The sequence below is a fragment of the Zophobas morio genome, unplaced genomic scaffold (assembly GCF_036711695.1).
Source record: "Zophobas morio isolate AGI-343-1 ecotype UQ-CSIRO unplaced genomic scaffold, CSIRO_AGI_Zmor_V1 ptg000011l, whole genome shotgun sequence".
In the NCBI taxonomy this organism is placed as follows: domain Eukaryota; kingdom Metazoa; phylum Arthropoda; class Insecta; order Coleoptera; family Tenebrionidae; genus Zophobas; species Zophobas morio.
This window is the reverse complement of record NW_026972116.1, coordinates 9,592,436-9,610,880: the sequence shown is the minus strand read 5'-3', so window position 1 is coordinate 9,610,880 and position 18,445 is coordinate 9,592,436. Positions and strand designations below refer to the sequence as shown.

Below are 18,445 nucleotides of genomic sequence, written 5' to 3'. Positions count from 1 at the left end.
TAACACAACCTGGGACAAATTATTACAAAATTATAAGCTTTTACAATTACTTAAAGCTTTTTACAGCATGGATGAACAGTTAAAACAAAACCATATTTTTCTGAATTACCGTAACATTAAAAGATATATCACTACAGTATGTACGGTGGAAAGTGTTTGTTATATATACTTCAACTGTCACCTGTCAGTTGGGTATTGGTCTTCTGGCATGAATGTAACAACTATAGTTGCTATTTTTATTTATTATAGTGGTTTACATATCATGCAAGTTGTCATGACTACAAAATGCATTACGTTTTTTATTTTGATTGAAAATATATACGAACAACTAAATCAGAGACTGCTCAGTACTGAAATTTCGCCACACTTAATAAAAAAATTAGCTCAACTTTTTAGCGACGCATACAATCTGGTAGTAATTACAAATGATGTAGTTGCCTGCCAGATAGTTGTTCCCTTTTCTTTAACTTTTCTGATGGCCGTTTTTCATATTTATTACCGTCTAACAAGCAGTGTTTTTTATAAAACATCATCAATTTTGTTATGGTTGCTAGTTATTTTAACTAAAATAATTTTTGTTATATTACAAATTCGAAAAGTAACTCGTGCAGTGAGTCTCTGAATGTTTTATCTTTTTTTACAGTAATTTGTTATGTTTTAGGTGAAAAAAATCAAACAAACTTTATGTCAGTTATTATCAAATAGAGATTACGGCATTAAGAAAGAAGTATCAGAACGATATTCTAGTTGTATCTTGTAATAATTCATACATTTTAGATAAATGCATTTTTCTTACAGTTACTTCATCAAAAAGTTAAAATTACAGGGGCTAAGCTTTTCGAAGTAAACACTCCATTGATTGCCCAGGTAAGTATATAGTTTATTTCAAGTTAGAAAAAACTCAGTAATCGTTAAATTTCAGTTTTTTTCAAGAGCCCTCCAATATCTGTTAATATTGCATCAAAACTATAAATAATACGTATCGGCTGGATTTAATAAAAAAACATACTTTGTTTTCACAAACAAAAATAAAACAATTCTCAGTTAATCAAATAAATTGAATCGAAACATGTTTACTACCTTCCAAATAATTCTCCACCGGCAATTTGCTTAAAGACCTACCTACATTTCGGTACGGACACTCATTGTTTGTATGAATTACAAAATGTCTATATCAGACAAAAATGTTATTCTGGCACTTTTGCCACAAATATATTTTCTCAAATTAAACGCAATGCTGTTGTTTGAAGCAGCCACACTTAAAACTAATGAAACGATCAAGTATTTAAAAAAATCTAATTTGATCATTTACTTGTATCAAATAGCCTACATTATATACGGAATTGACAATGCGGTAGAACTTTTTCAAATAGAGCCTAACAATTTTCTTTTTAAAATATATAATTTAGTTTTTTTTATGAACACAGCATCACTAGTATGTGTTAATTTCATGTGGGATGTATTCCGTAATCACAAATTTTTAACTTTATTTCAAAAATTTTACCGCATTGACTTAGTGTTACACCAAAACAACATTTTTTTGGACTATGTGTTTTTAAGAAATTATTCGGCTACTATGATACTTATAGAAGGTCTATGTTATGCAGCCTTCAATGTCCATTGCGTAATGCGATTTTGGTCTTTTGGACGAACTAATTTTCAAATATTTATACTTTTTATTTATTTCAACGGATTACACATGTTGCAAGTTGGTACGACAGTCAAGTCTTCTAATCCGTTTCTCATACTGGAAAATATTTACTACCACATCAATAAAAAACTGCAAGATTGTGATACCACCGTCGAATTAATTTCAAAAATGAGAAATCTGTACGACGATGTGTTTAGCTTGGTTCTAGAGCTAAATCGGGTGATCGCATTTCACCTACTAATTCCATTTTGTGTGACTTTTGTTATGGCTGTTTTTCATATCTACTACGAAATTGCACTGAAGATATGGGCGGTTCTATCATGATGGTATGGGTGGCTGCTTTACTTATCAAAATTTGTGTTGTCATTCTACAAATTCAGAAAGCCATGCTTGCGGTATGCATCTTTTTTCCATCTTGTCACATTAATAAAACTTTATTTTTTATATGTTGCTGTAGGCTGAAGAAATAAAACGAACGATTATTCGATTGTCAGTAATTAAGAACAAATTTGTCCGACGTGAAGTAAGAGTATTCTGCGAAAGCCAAAAAATAGCACTGATCATTAATTGCAGGTTAATATGTTTCTCTTGCAACTGTTACACCAGAAAGTTAGTGTTTCGGGAGCAAAACTCTTTGATGTGAATATAAGTTTGCTCGCGCAGGTATTACTAAAGTAAGTACCTAACACTGTCTCAATATTCGTTTGATTCTAGTTTTTTGGGAAAGGTCTTCAATATCTCATGCTCTTACTAGAAAATTATGACTTTACTCTTTAATTAAACAAGTGACAAAAATCACAACATTTGATCAACCGAAAAAGTTCCAGCTGGCCACACGATATCTTCAATCCATTTTCTATAATTGGCTACCTTTGTATACACAGCCACACTGTTCGCAACACCACAACCTAGTCCAAAAGAAGTGACTCCAACGATTCGATAGTGAGGAATGTCGTAGAGTTTGTACTGCAGAGGGCCTCCAGAATCACCCTAAAACACCACATTTAAAACGAATCACAATATAATTAGAATTCATTACAGGGCACGTATCTTGGCCTTCGGGGTGTCCAGCACATACTTGACTGTCGCTTGAAATCCCTCTAGCTAACCGTCTCTTGGCATGAGGGCTTGAATATCTCATAGCACAAGTAGTATGATTAACGTAAAAAAGATTAGCTTTGAGCAAATGACTACTAAGGCTGCCATAAAGATCGACTTTTCCATATCCAGTGATTATCATTTCGTGAGGAACTATTACCTCCGTATGCAGGCATGCAGGCTTCACGTAGATATCAAATCTTGCAGTTCGGTCTAGTTTCACCAAAGCTATGTCATGATAATTAGACGAAGGTTTATATTCTGGGTGGACAAACGTTTCTGCAACTGTGAAGAACTGTGGCTGAGAGTCGAACTCTTTGTCATCTTTAGTACTGTCGATATCGGTATCACCAAGGCGTACATATTTAACAGAACCACTGAAAAATAAATTAATATTTCATTGGGGTTTGAAAAAGTGTAAAATAAAAGTATGTTTGTTGTTACATAAACTTACTACTTAGCTGGATTGATACAATGAGCCGCTGTCAGAATAAATTGTTCACTGATCAAACTCCCACCACAAAACCAGTCGATATTGGGTTTTTTTCCGTATCCCAAAGCAGCCTAAAATTATTTTTCCAAACAAATATGTTATTATTATTAAAGAGTCTATACCATATGAGGGAATTCTTTAATTGTAGTCTTTTCTCCACCATAGATCTCGGTTTGGACACACGCTTCTTCAGGAGGATGATATATCTGACATACTACAATGTGTTAGGTTTGCAATCATATCCCAAGCAAGCAAGTTTTAAATTACCAACTTCACTTCTAGGAGCAGGACAACAGACTACTGGAAAAATACCGATGTAGGTTGAGCAATGCTGAGGTCTTTTCCAGTCTGTCATTTTGAGGAGGTTTTTGGCATATTCACAGTGATCGACGTTTGTGCATATCCCTAGTTGACCAGTTTTCTTAAGAATACATTTTTGGCCTAGTATTAAAAACACAGTGTTAGAAAGACGAATGCAATGCGTTTCACCTGTTAAGTGAATAATTTTAACTTGTAATACACATTAGGTGGTGTAATTTGGAACATCTACTAAAAATTTTAAATTCTCAAAATTAAAACCACAGCTGGTTCAAAAGTAACTTTTTGAACTAATTGCGGTTTCAATTTTGGAAAAGTTTATTAAAATTTCATCGTGTGAAATAGATTAAAGTTTAATTTTGTTTAGGTTAGTTTCTCTTACAAATAAGTAAATAAATAAAAAATTGATAAAAATAATTAGGCATTGAAGGTTTCTAGACAATTCATTCGGTTAGTTTCTAGGCAATTAAAACAAATAAAAAAAGTTTAGAGACGAAACCGAAGGTCGAGTATTAAATTTTTCTTAAATGTGTTACAATATAAATAAAACACGCACTCAGAGCAAGATTTCTACAAAACTAATTATGACGACAATTATTAGAATTCTCTTTCTCTAAATAGCTTGAACACTTTCGTGATTCCTCGAAGAAACTGCAAAAATAACACATTTTCCAAAACCGTTCATGGAATGGTTCTGTACCACGTTGCTTCTTCATTATGTATCACACTATGAGATTTGTAAAAAATTAATTCTAAAAATTGAAAGAAAGATTTCAGAAATGTGGTAAGCTGACCGCTTATATGAAAACATAATTTTCACATCTGTAAACGGTATTATGATCATATCTTTATAATTTGTTTGGTTGTGAATAAAATATTTTATTCATGTTGGTTTTACCATATTACATGCAGAACAGAGTTTATTGGCGCTTGTTTTTTAGTTGTTTGACCAAAACAAATAACTGACTCGTCGTGTGAGTTAAATGATGAAGTCATAACAACAAAACGACGATTTTTTTATTTACCACTTCAACTTCAGTTCATTCCTTAGCTTTTCGAGATATTGTTGGATGAACTACATTCACTAACATCGATTTGTTTACTTCCCGAGCGTGAGCTAGTCTGCCTGTCGTCTATCATCTGGCTATCTGTCGTCTGTTCATGATTTTGGTAGACACTTCGACAGGTAATTTTCGAAACTATGGACTGATTGTTGTTAAATTTAACGTTAATACATATAATTTGCACGATTATCCTCCCAAAAGTCATTTCAAAGGTTTGGTAAATAAATCCTTTGTAATATAATCAAAATAATGTGCTTGTATACCTGTTATTTTAGTCTTACTCTAACTTTGCACATACAGGGTTTTGGGAAAAATTTAAATTATACAATATATGTATTTCAGTTTGTCTTAGAAATTGCTGCGAACGTTTGCACATGTTTTAAGATTATCATAAACATGATAAATATTTAATCAACACTTATCTACTGTATTATGAAATCTCACAATTTTTTTGATAAGACTTACAAGATACTCCTATTTTTTATAAAATCAATCTTTAAAATTACATCTATAATATACTTATGTGTTGCTTCTAAATAAATCTTCACTTTTTCGGTAAACAAGTACTTACATAATTGCATATTTACAAAAGATGGAATGATTTGTCAATATTTCTAAACTTTATGAAATTGAAGTTACGCAAGAATATAAAATCCATTGAAGTGAAATATAATTTTATTATTGTTATTATTATGAATAATCTATTTAGTAAGTAAGATTTATATGTAGGTACCTAACAATTATTAAAATTAAAAATGCTCTGTTTACGTTTATAGCATTACTATTATCACAAATGCTCACTGTATACCTTCATTCACACAACATTGAACACTGTAAGTCAAAGTGCTTCCAGTGAACCATGTGATTATTTGTGATCAAATAACCGCTACGAAAAACATCGTTCCATTTGAATGTAACTTACTTCAACAGAACTTCCTTCGCCCTTGAAGTACAGTCTGATAAATCCCGCTTTTTTGAAAAATTATAAAATTTGATTGTGCCATTTTTCGGCCCGATGGTTTCGAAGATCATCGATCTAGTAAAAATGGAAGCAGACAAGAGACAGACAGACAGACAGACGCAAAACTATTTTTTCGTACTCTAAGCATCATGAAACGTGGAAAAAACTTTAAAGTAGCTAGTCACACGATGAACTCGATTACAAAAGGTAGCTTACGCTGGGGAAGTAATTATATGGTAAGTAGTTTCTGATAATGAACATTTTTAATAACAGTAATTTCATAGTAAACATCGATCTTACTCATTTTTATAGTGATTATGAAATTCATTCAAAACTGAACTTTAGCAAAATAAGCATTTCATCATAAAAAAAATGTAATATTATATCGCGGCGTTTAAACAGAGTAGAGGATCTTAACATCTGGGAACTTTGTGCATTTGTAGATGAATTTGTTATAAGTATCAAAAATTTGAACTCAATGTAGAAGGAATATTACGCATAAATTTGAGACAACTAAAATTATTTACGTCAGTTTAGATTCTATAACAAAAATCATACAAACACGTTGATTTTAGAGCAGACATTTAAATGGTTAGCATTCTCTTTCATCTGTGTAAATTATTTTTTATTATTGACTTTCGTGTGTATGTTTAAGTTTACGATAAAATTTCTTACTTTATTATTTATGATTTATATTTTACATTCTCAGTTAATAAAGAATGCATTTTCATAGGCAAAATTTTTACCTGTTTTTATTAACGAACTACAAATGTATATGTTTAGTTTGAGACGTGAGACTACAAAGCCATTAATTGTTAATAATAATTTAATTTAATAACTGTTAAATTTCAGAGAAATATGGATATTATTCGACGAATATTAGAAAAATTTAGTGATCAGAGGCATCGTTACAACAGTACTGACAATGATTTACTCAAATCGTTTTTATGAAGTAATGACGAAACGGAAATACTTATATTGAAAAAGTATTACTTTTTACTTACCTTCAAGTTTTGGTTTTTTTACAGATTCATCTTTTGTATCTGGTTTATCTGAAAATACATCATTCACTAATACCACCAATAACCCAAATAATAAGAAACGAATTGCAGACGTTTTTTTCATTATTGAAAACTTTTTAGAATGATGGAAAAATAAGCCTCATGAGAATTTAATACATGCCCATTATGAAAACTGATTAAATAGTAGAAATACTGGTTTCAAATTGTTACATTAATGTTGTAAAAATTCCATTTCCGTACTTTAGGTAAACGTTTAGTGAACTCATTAAGATTAAGGTAAATCGTTTCTTCAAAAGCTGCAGTTTTTTTTGAAGATACACAACCATCTCTCTGAACTATTTTGTTACGGAATTTCCCCGTACCTTGGACTCTCTTCCAAAGTTAATTTGGCAAACATAAACTGCGAAGAATTCCCCCAGAGATGAAACCAGTCGCGTTTCTACTTTATTTAATCCCAGTTTGTCAATTAGCAGTCGACCTGCCAAAGCATAGTTTTGTTCCGATAACGAAGGATGACTAACATTCATCACGCTATATTTTGCTTATTTGTTCTTGCTCCGGTCGTTGCTCAGTTTGAAGGTAATTCAAAACCGCAAATTAACACAAATTTTAATAAATCTGCAAAGGTGATAGATGTAGGATGAAAAACACAAACGATAAAGGCAAATGTGTCCTATTAGACAACTGCGACTATGCAAAAAATTTGCTTCAATCGAGACAAACACCGCAACATTGTGGTTTCAAAGGTATGATTCCGGTAGTGTGCTGTCCATTGACCACTAAACTTGCTCCTGGCGAAAAAAGTGAAAAACGTGAGTATCGATTGTACTACGTGACCTCTTAACCCATTAATATATTAATACATTTATTATAATCTTTTTTTATTTGCAGAATGCAATTTCTACTACCCAAAACCCACACTTAAATTTCGCAAATTTATTGTCGGTGGTAAAAAATCATTAGCAGCAGAGTTCCCTCATATGGTAATCTGTCCAATCACTTTTTATTTTTCTTGCTATAATCTATTTAACAGGCCATCCTTGGTTACGGTGACAAGGAAGACATTCAATGGCTATGTGGAGGCAGTTTAATTAGTGAGCAATTTGTGCTTACGGCAGCACATTGTATTATTTCTCAGCAATAGTGAGTGTGATTTGTACAACTAAACGATTAGTAAACTATTGACATTCTGGGTTTTTCCAGCGGTGTAATCAGATGGGTTCGCTTGGGTGACTTAGACATTAAGAGTACTACGGATGACGCAAAACCTCAAGATTTTCACGTTATAACAATGTTTACACATCCCGAGTATCGATCATCTTCACATTATCATGATATAGCATTGCTCAAATTACACAGGTCAGCCGTGTTCAACGTTTTCGTAGGACCTGCTTGTCTTTACATTAACTGGACTGTTTCTGAAAAATTAATAGCAACTGGATGGGGAAAAGTGGATTTTTTTGGAGAGTCTAGTAGTCATCTAATGAAAGTAGACTTAAATTATGTGGATTTTGAACAATGTGCACGAAGTTATGAAGATGTTTCAAAGACAAAGTTAAGAAATGGTATTGTTGACGAATTACAAGTCTGTGCTGGTCGTCCGGATGGAGGTGATACTTGTCCGGTAGTTTTTCTCTTTTTTTTTGCATGCATTTTGATATAACTTAGCAGTTACTTATAGGGTGATTCTGGAGGACCATTACAATTTAAAGTTACTGATAATCCTCCACATTATTATGTAGTGGGGATAACATCTTTCGGCAAGGCTTGTGGTATAGATAATAGTATGGGTGTTTACACAAGAGTTGCACAATATGTGGACTGGATTGAAGACATTGTGTGGCCTGTGGATTAAGTTTTCTATTTTCGCGTGCTAAAGTGGTACCTACTTTGCTATTATGAAAATAACACGGATGTGCGACAACATCAAAATATTTCAAGGCTATTACTGGCTTACAAAACTCAAATTACGTAAATTATTTACTATTGTAATCATTACTGTTGAATGTGAATGAAACTTTTTCTGATAAAATTGGCCTTGAATTTGAATGTTTATTTATTGTTGAATTCGTTGCTGCATTTAGCCAAATTATCTCAACTCCTGATTATTCACTTTGATGAACATATACAGATATTTTAAGCTTTTATTCATTACTAGCTGACCCTGTGAACTTCGTTTCACCTACAATTTAATTTTGAATCTGCAAAACCGAATGCGTTGAAATCTTGCAGATGTTTTAAACATATGATAAGCATAATAAATTTTTATTCAAAATATATTTACTTATTCCCTCCAAAAAATTGATGGCGTCAGCCCAAAATTTTGCCAAATGAATCCTATCTAAAATGTCCAATATTTTATTGATTGAATCAAGAATTGCTAAACTGAATTTTGAAATATTGCAGACGTTTTGAAGTTACTGTTTGACATGGTAGGTTTTTAATCAAAATATATCTGTTTATCAAGCCCAAAAACTTGATGACGTCATCTCAAGATTTTGCCGAATAAATCCTATCTAAAATGTGCAAAATATCATCAGTATATTTTCGTAATTTATCATTGCATTCATATTTTTTAGATTTGCTTTTACAGTGACTCAAAAAAATGTATGGATCAGTCAATTTATTCTTGAGAATAATTCAAGTTGCAGAAATGAATACTTTGAGATCTTGCAGACGTTTTAAAATTATTGTAAGCGTGGTAAATTGTTAAGAATAGTTATTTACTCCCCCCAAAAATTGATGGAACGGCTTACTCGATTTTCGCAGATAATTTTGGGAATACAATACAGTTATTTTTAGTATTACACTGCAGAAAAACTCAACTTGAAAATGCTGAATATGTTTCATTATACTTTTGGTGCGAAGGAAGTTCTGTCGAAACAACGGTCGATCAATTTTTTGACAATGGTTGATATAAATAAAACTCAGTAGATGCTCATACTCGAAATACGAAGTATCTACTCGAATATCAAATCAAAATATTTCTAGTTTTTCTATATAATGCTAATACTTCAGTACGTAACAAATGATGCTCAAGTAGCATCTCGATATAACAAAAAAGGTAAACAGTGGCAGTATCCATCAAGGCAAAACTCGAGTCACCAAAATATAAGTTAGTATGGGGTAGACACCTTGAGATGGGAATCTCTCTGTTAGAAAAAACGCACTGCACAATTTATGCATAAATAAAAGTCAATTACCTGAAAAATTTTCGATATTCCCGCTCCTAATGTGTTTTTCAAACTGAATGCACCTTTTGACGACGTTCCACGTTCATGAAAGTATCCATGTTTAGTCAAAATTCACTCTTACAACGATCCTACTCGTTTTCTAAGCTGCTTTACAGACAGCTCAGTCATTTGCCACGCCGATGCTCATTTTTAGATTAAATGCTCACAAAACGCATAGGTAGATGTTCAATTTGTGTCCGGGGAGATGCAATGTTTTCAAGTAGGTACTCAGTACATAGAGTAGATGCTCAGGTATATAAGAGTAATAATGAAGTAGGTACTTCGTACTTCGAATATGAGTATCTATTCAGTTTTATTCATACCACCCAATGTCTCGCTTCAATGTTTGATTATGTTAATTATGAGCACAACGCTGATCAACTTCCATATCCGAATTACCCATGAAATAATTCATTGCGGATTGACTTCGTGGACCTATGTCAACTTGTCGTCTTCTCGGCATTGTAATGAACTTCATAAAACGACACAGAATTATTTTCACAGTCAATCAAATCTGTAAATTTTGTCTTGAGAATTTTAAAATATTGAAAACTTAAATTAAATCCTCGAATGACGGTAAAGTTTGAGGTTTTGTCGAAACCAACAAAGTGACTATAGGTAAATAGAATGGCAGATCAAAATTAATAAGACACTTTCGCAATGTGTAACTAAATTCACTTTAACCAAGACTTTTCTTAAAATAAACGACGTTTTTTTTACGAAAACACAAAGAACGACTTGAAATGCAATATACTTTTCACAATCGCACGGAAGAATTAGTTTTGTATGACACGTCAGTTAGACGACAGGTCCGTCAGGAACGCCAACTATTCAAATTAATTCGAAGTGGTGATTCCCATGCAAAATTTTTAGAATTTTTTTATCTTTTAGCTGAGAGTTTGGTCTTGAAATATTTATGGAAATTCAGAGAAGGTTTAAACGGTGAGAAACAAAAATACTAAAAACAGAAATTCTATTTTCCAATACAACATGTTCTGAGCTGTGAAACATTTAATGTCTTTTGTCTTTTTAGAAATAAAAGATTGTCACTTGGTTGTCAAGAAGAAAAGTGCTGTTTTTAGCGTTTTACCGGCAATTATTCGAATTTTTCTCACCTTTTAAACCTTCCCTAGACCTCCACGGACATTTCAAAACCAGGATAAGATAAATCTGTTCAGCCGTTCTCGAGTTTTAGCGAGACTAACGAACAGCAATTGATTTTTATACAGAGTTAGTCACGAGAAAATTATTTCTGAAAATTATTTTTACGCAACCCAGAATACTAATACCGTGTACCACTTGATACTAACTGAATTTAAAATGAAATGCTTAATCCATGATTGCTTCGGCTTTGGCACTTTTGGAAGTGTCACTTTGACTATTCCGGAAAGGAGGTTACGCGAGTGTCCATGGTCGTACCCACCCACTCCACCCAGACTACGCTGGCGCCGCTAATAAATTTGTTAGGGCTTGCTTCGAGTACCTCGTGATCTTTTGTAATGATATAGATTAGTTATGAGAGAATTATTTCTAAAAATTACTTTTACGATATTTTATTCAAAGGATTCAACGTAAACTTGAAAAAGTAATTAAATAATTTAACTACTGCAACAACTGTTGAAAATGTTGGCATGTTGGAGGGATGCTACGGCGTTTTTGTAAATGTGTGCTCGAAGACGCCCAGAGGCTACAGATTTGTACTTCGAAGAGGCTCTAGTTGACGCAGAGATGGCGAACTAACACATGCCCATTAGCGGGGAAAAATATTGCTAGAGCACTTACGGCTTCAGAAGAGCGCAGATTGAGAGACGTACGTTGATCCAATGGGGTTGCAGAGCGGAGTAAACGATGAAGAAAAATGTTAAAAATGAACTAACGTCAAACGGACACTGCCAAAGTCAAAGCAATCATGGATTAAGCATTTCATTTTAAATTCAGATAGTATCAAGTGGTACGGGGTATTAGTATTTTGGGTTGCGTAAAAATAATTTTCAGAAATAATTTTCTGGTGACTAACCCTGTATATATAGATAGATTATTGCTGAAACAACGGGTAAAGAGCGAGATTTGTTACGTCCATGGATGATTAGATATAACAAACGATTACGGTTCAATAGTGTTTCCACATACCCATGACGCCTTTTAAATTCTTTTACATCTGAAGATTCGTTAACCTCCTTCAACGGGGAATTCTAGCTAATAAGGACACGATTTGACAAGCAATGTCCTTTAATCACAAATATAGGGTTATTCAAGAGAAGTTCCGTGCCTAAAAAAATCAAGATGCCGCGCCGCCGAAAATACAGACTGTTGGAAGCTCCCCAAAATCCTTCCTATTCATAATGGTAAATTTTATCGACCCGTTTCCAGTGTTAACAATTTTGCAAAAACCTTGGACTAGTTAATTTTTAAACAATTACAGTTTCAAATAGTAGTTCAAAGCATGAACTTGGGGAAGGTACAATGGGTCCAAAGGCGAGGCCCAAGTGCCGGCTGGCTACGATCAGCCCCCATAAATTAAGAATCCATAATCCAGTAGTTCAAAGCGGCGACAAGGCCGTTCTACAGTTATTAATCTTGTTTTTGTTACACAGTTTAACGCAAATTCTATCGAATGTGGACTACAAACGGATGTAAAATATACCTGGATTTCTCAGGTTTTATCCCTATCGCTATAAAGAGCTCATGGAGAGCCTTCTTGACGGGTCTAGAGGCGGGTGTGAAGTGGCACGGACTCTGACAACTGATCGCTGGACCAATGGAGCTTGAAGGGTCCGGTTCTTCGAACTGAATAGGTTTAGGTTTTTAAGGTTGCGAGTTAGTGTCTCCCATATGGGAGATGGGAGGCGAGGGGACAGTGCAGTCAGCAGTGGCGTTGGCCTCCCACCCAGGCGCGGATCCAGGGGGGGGGGGGCAATGGGTGCAATTGCCCCCCCCCCCCCGACACACAACCGAGGTACTTTATTTTGACAAATTTCAAAATTTTGAAATCGCATTTCATTTTGTAAATACAGTACCTACAACCTCTATAATCCGAATTCACGATTATCCGAACATCCAGTAATCCGAACACAGGCTATTTGAAGTCGATGCTTCTTTAATCCGAACAAAAACTCTACAATCTGAACTGAACTTGGAAACACGCACCTACTTGCAAAAATGACGCAAGATCTTTCTATATATGTTGTATGGAGGGAGTATTTTGAAATTTTTAAACATTGCCATATTTCAATGCACTGAATTAATTAATTTAATTCTGGAAAAAAGTTGAAGTTATCGCAGAAATGAGGCTCGAAATCTACAAGAAAAGGTATTTAGGTAGTTAAATTTCGAAAGTCGTCGAAAATGGGTCGAAATTTGCATGAGGAACATTTCATTTTTGAAAAAATTTCCTAAAAATTCTGAAAAAATTCAGGGATATGTATATTCCGACGATTCCAAAAACATAGCATGTTAATGGTAACCGAGCAATATTTTCGAAAATTCGGTATGAAATTTGAATTTTTCGAAATTTTTAAAAATTGCCATAAGTATTTCAACTGGACGAATCTGGAAAAAAGGTTTAAGTTATTGAAGAAATGAAGCCAGAAGTTACTTCTCAGGTCCAAAATCTACAAGAAAATGTATTTAGTTAAATTTCGAAAATTGTCGAGAATGGGTCGAAATTTGCATAACGGAGGTAATACATAATGGAAAATTTCATTTTTGAAAAATTCATCTAAAAATTCTGAAAAAATTCAGGGTATAGATCCCGGCGTGTTGATTCCAAAAAGATAGCGTGTTTATGGTCACGGAGTAATATTTTTTTAGAATGTATCTATTATCCATTGTTGCTTAAGAATTCTTTAATTTTGTTTAATAAAATTAAGGTTTATTTCTTGAAATTTGTTTTCAACTGTGTATGAAGTTGTTATTCAATTTCCTTTCAGATTTTTGGGAAAATCGCTGATCCGAACAAATCGTTAATCCGAACACACCTTTTTCCCAATTAATTCGGATTATCGAGGTTCTACTGTACACTGTACGTGTAACGAAAACATGTTATGTCAAAAAGAGTATACTAGTTAAAATTTTATAAATTTTTTTGTTTAGAACGCATTTCTGGGAGATAGGTAAAATACCACAAAAATTGCCCCCCCCTAAACGAAATCCTGTATCCGCGCCTGCTCCCACCGAGTTATTCCCTCTTCTCACATACTCCAAAAGGTCAAAATTTGTTTCACATCTATCAAACCAACCAACTTTATCTCCTAAGGTACAGACTAGACAGCGGACGAGAAAGTCACCCTCAGACTCCGTGGGTTCAGGCGCTTTGCGAGGAATTAAATAAGATCCTTAGGACAGGGACAACCTTAGGCGCAAGTGTCTTGCTAGCTCACTAGGCAAAGAGCCTTTGACGAAAGTTTACCAATACTCTTATTTATTCGAGGTGATTTCTCAGTAGACAAAGCCTGGAACCTGGTGGTGGACGCCAGATCCCACTGGACGGGTGCTGTCCTCCGGTGTGAACCCGCATTGGTATTGGACTCGAGGGATAGTAAATTTTTTGAGGGTGGTCTTCCCTTCAGGGACACTTTAGAGCCAAAAGGCGGGCTCTGACTCCCAGTTATTTCACCATGTCTTTTGAACTCATTTATTTTTCAACGCGCATTCTAGAAGTTTGATATTTTGTCAACCCAAAATTTTCTATATACCAGGACATTTCTTTAACTCTAAACATACGCCATAAAGTCCTTATATTCAGTTTTAAAAAACAGACATCAGTGCATTGGCAATATGCAACTAATGTTACGTCCAGCCTCATTCATAAAAAATACTAAATGTCAATTTGTTTTAATTATTATTATTGTCGTAAAATATTTTACAAAAATGTAAACACCACTAAAAAAATAGAACAAATTAATGATGTTTAAAATGAAGAAAAGAAGTTAAATATCTTGTACTATACACAAGAAAACCCAATGTCTACATTAATTTCATTGCAAACACTGTGAAATTTCTTGTTCTACAAAATCAAGTGCGTATTTTGGCATAACATTAGTTACGTACTTCTATTGCGTTAATGTGTATTTTTTAAAACTGAACATAGCAATTAATATGTTCAGAGAAAAAAAAAATGTCCTGGTATACAGAGTTATTCACAAAAAGCTCCACGCTTAAAAAAATCAAGACGCATCCAGAAATACATTTTCAAAGCCATCTTTGATATTTCACACCATTTAAAACAAAAAGTAAAATAACAATTATCGGATTTGTGTAGCAACACGACGTAGTGGCAGATACTAGACAATTAGCGAAACCACGTTCCGTAGAACGTACAACATGTAAACCGTAGTAAAAACTGTTATATCTATGGAAACATAGAAAATACAGTGTCCCTATTGGTGATTGTGTACGTTAACGGACAATACGTTTTACGCTAATTGTCTATTACCATGTTAAAACTGATATTTCGTCAAAATTGGTGCAGAGTGTATTCACGATTGATACGGTTTGGATACATGGTGAGTCCTTCACAGTTATCCGTACAGAAGATACCCTAACGAGTTCTTGTTTTGAATTTGTTTTTTTTTTTATTTTAACCTAACAATTGACATTTTTATTCCAAATTAGCAAAGACTGATATGTAATTGTATTACTCGTCGCGTTTTGAATTTTTTAGGCAAGGAGTTTCTCATGTAAACTTTTCCTAGAACCGATATCACTAAATTCTCTCTTGCATCTACCACATGGCCTGGCTCCTTCGGGACTGGAAAACCGGAACTGGTACCATCTGCCTCCGTATGGAGGGCGTGAGAGGAGCAGTATGATTCTACCAGTACTATTACCGGAACAAAGAAGCGAAAACATAGTCTTTCTTGCTTTATGTCAACACCCAACTTCGCGTGGTGTGGGCTGTTTTCACAAACGAGAACTCTGACGGAGCTCAACCAAAGACTTCAGTTCCTTGTACTGGGGGATGCTTGTATCTCGACCGTCATAAAAAGCGTTTGACGACCATGAGCAAGGCCAGTACCCAGGCCCTGAAGATCTTTTTTAACGGACCTAGGTCAGGTGTAAAGCAACACGGAACTCCTACTACTGGCGGGCCCATGGAGTATTTAAGGCCTGGTCATTTGAACTGGATAAGCTTAGACTTTGAAGATTATGAGTTAGCCTTACCCGTATGGGAGACGAGGAGAGAGTTAAACCTGTATGGTGCACTCATGTGGAATAGATCAAGAAATCCACCTGCTTAGTAAATCTCAAAGTGATGTACTGACCAGGTCAATCAGTGCCCGTAGAACTCAGGAACGCGATGCAGTATATCGTACATGGTACTTGCGCTCGGGTAAAGCTCTACCTGTTGGTCAGGAAGCTATTCAAGTAGTAGGATGATTAAAGCGCGTTAACTCACCAGTTATGAGGTTGGAATCCTCCACCGAGTTACTCGCTCTTTACATTGAAATTTATTTCGCTTCAAAGATGCTAGCCAACCTCACCTACTACGGTACAAACTAGGTAATCAGCTTTAGCAAGTCCGGAAGCCCTGAAGGTTTGGAGAGCCTGAGTGACCCACAGCGCGGAAAGCAAAGGGGCTCTGGCGAAGGTTTACCAGTGCTTAGTTCTTACTTACAAATCTTGGGACCTCGGGGCTGGATTTCAAGCTCCACCGGAGTAGTGCCTTTCCCATTGGTGTTGGATTCGAGGGGGTAGTTAAAAGCTTCTTGATGATAAGAAAAAAACCTTAAAGCAACGGAGTGCGGCCTTCCTAGATTTTCATGTATCCATCATGTGTCAAATCGAAATTCAAACACATAATAAGGTCGATCTTTTTTGTACCTCACTATGAGCCTTTAGAGTGTAGAGTCTTTAATTATTCTTAAATTTAGTGGCATTTAACTGGGAGATTGCTCGAGGTACATTTGTTGCCGCTCTTTAATCATTACGGATACTAAGACCAAGTAATGGATATGCATTAATTAGATTAATAAAAACTTTTGAGATCCTAGAATTACAGCATATCAATTCGTTTGGTATTATTCTTTAATCTCACCCCATCCCCAAGAGCCTAGCGTAACTATCGATCATTTATCCGTGCATCACTTGAAAAGTGATCTACAGTACTCTGACCTAGTGATGCTAACCTATTCTGACTGACATGATCAGGCTGTTCAAGAAACTTACGAACAATATGACATGTTCCTAACAAAACAGCTTTTTGAATTTTGAAAATTATTGAATCATTGTAGATATTTCAAATTCTCAACTAAACTATATATTTGATACTAAGCTAACTAAAGGTAGAATTGACATTTTCTCAAGATTTAACATTGCTATCATTTCTGTTGATAACTGTAGATACTATATTTTGAAATTTTGGTGTGGTATGGTTGTATTTTGTTGTGTATGTTAGGAACAGCAATGTTCATGAGAATGGCTTCATTGGTGTGTTTCTTTATAAGTATGATATCTGCTCTGTTGGTTGCAATGTTTCTATCTGCAAGTATTGTGCGATCCTAATGTAGCTCGTATTCAGTGTTTTCAAGGAACGAAGATGAAATGTAAGTGTAATAGAGTGTAGTATCTTGGACTAAGTTTATATCTGTTGCTAAGTCTTTCTGAATGATTTTGGCTGCACTGTCGTGTCTAGCTTTGTACTCAGTTTGTGCCAGGATGCTACAGGATGCAGCTATGTGCTGAATCCTTTCGAGTTTTTCTTTACAAAGTCGACAACAATCGTTTCTTATATTTGGGTCTTTGATTATATATTTTCTATAATTCTTGGTATTAATTACATGGTCTTGAATTGCAAACAAAAACCCTTCTGTTTCGATATATAAACTTGATTTTTGAGCCAAATCAATGACATTTTCTTATTAATGTGAGCTAGCTCTTTGAGGAATTTTCCATAGAGTTGTTTTTCTCTCAGTCCACTTATTATGTTGTCTAGATTGTGAGATGTGGGATTTCTTCGGTATCGGATAAATGTAAAGGTGTGTGTTCAAATCTGCCCTTACTATGGCGCGAAACTGTTTCTTTCTTTCTACGGGTCACAGGAAACATTGCTTCGAAACTAGTTTTTTGTATAAACTTTCTAAGTTGTGGAATTCCACTTCCTCTGTTGTGTCTTGGGAATGAAAATCTCTCAATTGATAACTTCGGATGATGTCTTCTATATTATGTGAATGATTTTCCGTTTAACTATGTCCTCAAAATTAATTTTAATCTTGCCAAATCCAAATATTGTTCTTTGAGTTTTGTTAGGATTAATATGGGACTGATGAAAGCCCAGTTACTTGTATATTTCGATCCGTTTTTGGACTTATTATTAATAATATTATTGTTTAACTGATAAATGCATTATCATCTGTTCAATAAGTTACGAATAATAATAATATATCTTGTGGATCCATCTCGTACGGTCAGCAAGGTTGGTTGCCTATACCGAAAGCATTGTTCTCATATTGCGCTTCGTTGGTAATCGTCGCAACGCAGGTGCAAAGATTAGATAAAACTATCCTACCGTCGCGTCGCAAAAAAATAATAATAATGCCAAAACTTAGATTTAATACACATCAAACCGCAGTAGTTGTTAAAACAACTATGACGTCAAGGCAGGCCA

At 34.5% G+C, this 18,445-nt stretch overlaps 2 protein-coding genes across 3 annotated transcripts in view; one reads left to right on the top strand and one right to left on the bottom strand.

Moving 5' to 3' along the window:
* Positions 1 to 2,398: 2,398 nt before the first annotated feature.
* The window catches only part of LOC135127455 (serine protease snake-like), a 37,491-nt gene continuing 21,444 nt past the window's right edge, over positions 2,399 to 18,445 (bottom strand). Inside the window, exons 2-6 of the mRNA XM_064053905.1 lie at positions 3,510 to 3,683; positions 3,365 to 3,456; positions 3,204 to 3,313; positions 2,691 to 3,126; positions 2,399 to 2,641 (exon numbers count right to left, since the gene is read on the bottom strand). Coding sequence (XP_063909975.1) covers positions 2,447 to 2,641; positions 2,691 to 3,126; positions 3,204 to 3,313; positions 3,365 to 3,456; positions 3,510 to 3,597 — 921 coding nt within the window. The 5' untranslated portion in view covers positions 3,598 to 3,683 and the 3' untranslated portion in view covers positions 2,399 to 2,446. The remainder of the gene's footprint in view (positions 2,642 to 2,690; positions 3,127 to 3,203; positions 3,314 to 3,364; positions 3,457 to 3,509; positions 3,684 to 18,445) is intronic.
* Positions 7,031 to 8,656, top strand: LOC135127454 (venom protease-like). 2 transcript variants are annotated; one of them, XM_064053903.1, is made up of 6 exons: positions 7,031 to 7,186; positions 7,234 to 7,419; positions 7,499 to 7,590; positions 7,641 to 7,750; positions 7,811 to 8,231; positions 8,289 to 8,656. In XM_064053903.1, the coding sequence occupies exons 1-6, from the start codon at positions 7,120 to 7,122 to the stop codon at positions 8,460 to 8,462; spliced, it is 1,050 nt and encodes a 349-aa protein (XP_063909973.1). In that variant the 5' UTR covers positions 7,031 to 7,119; the 3' UTR covers positions 8,463 to 8,656. The 2 variants fall into 2 exon arrangements, with proteins under 2 accessions (XP_063909973.1, XP_063909974.1); XM_064053904.1 differs by having other exon boundaries at positions 8,279 to 8,366.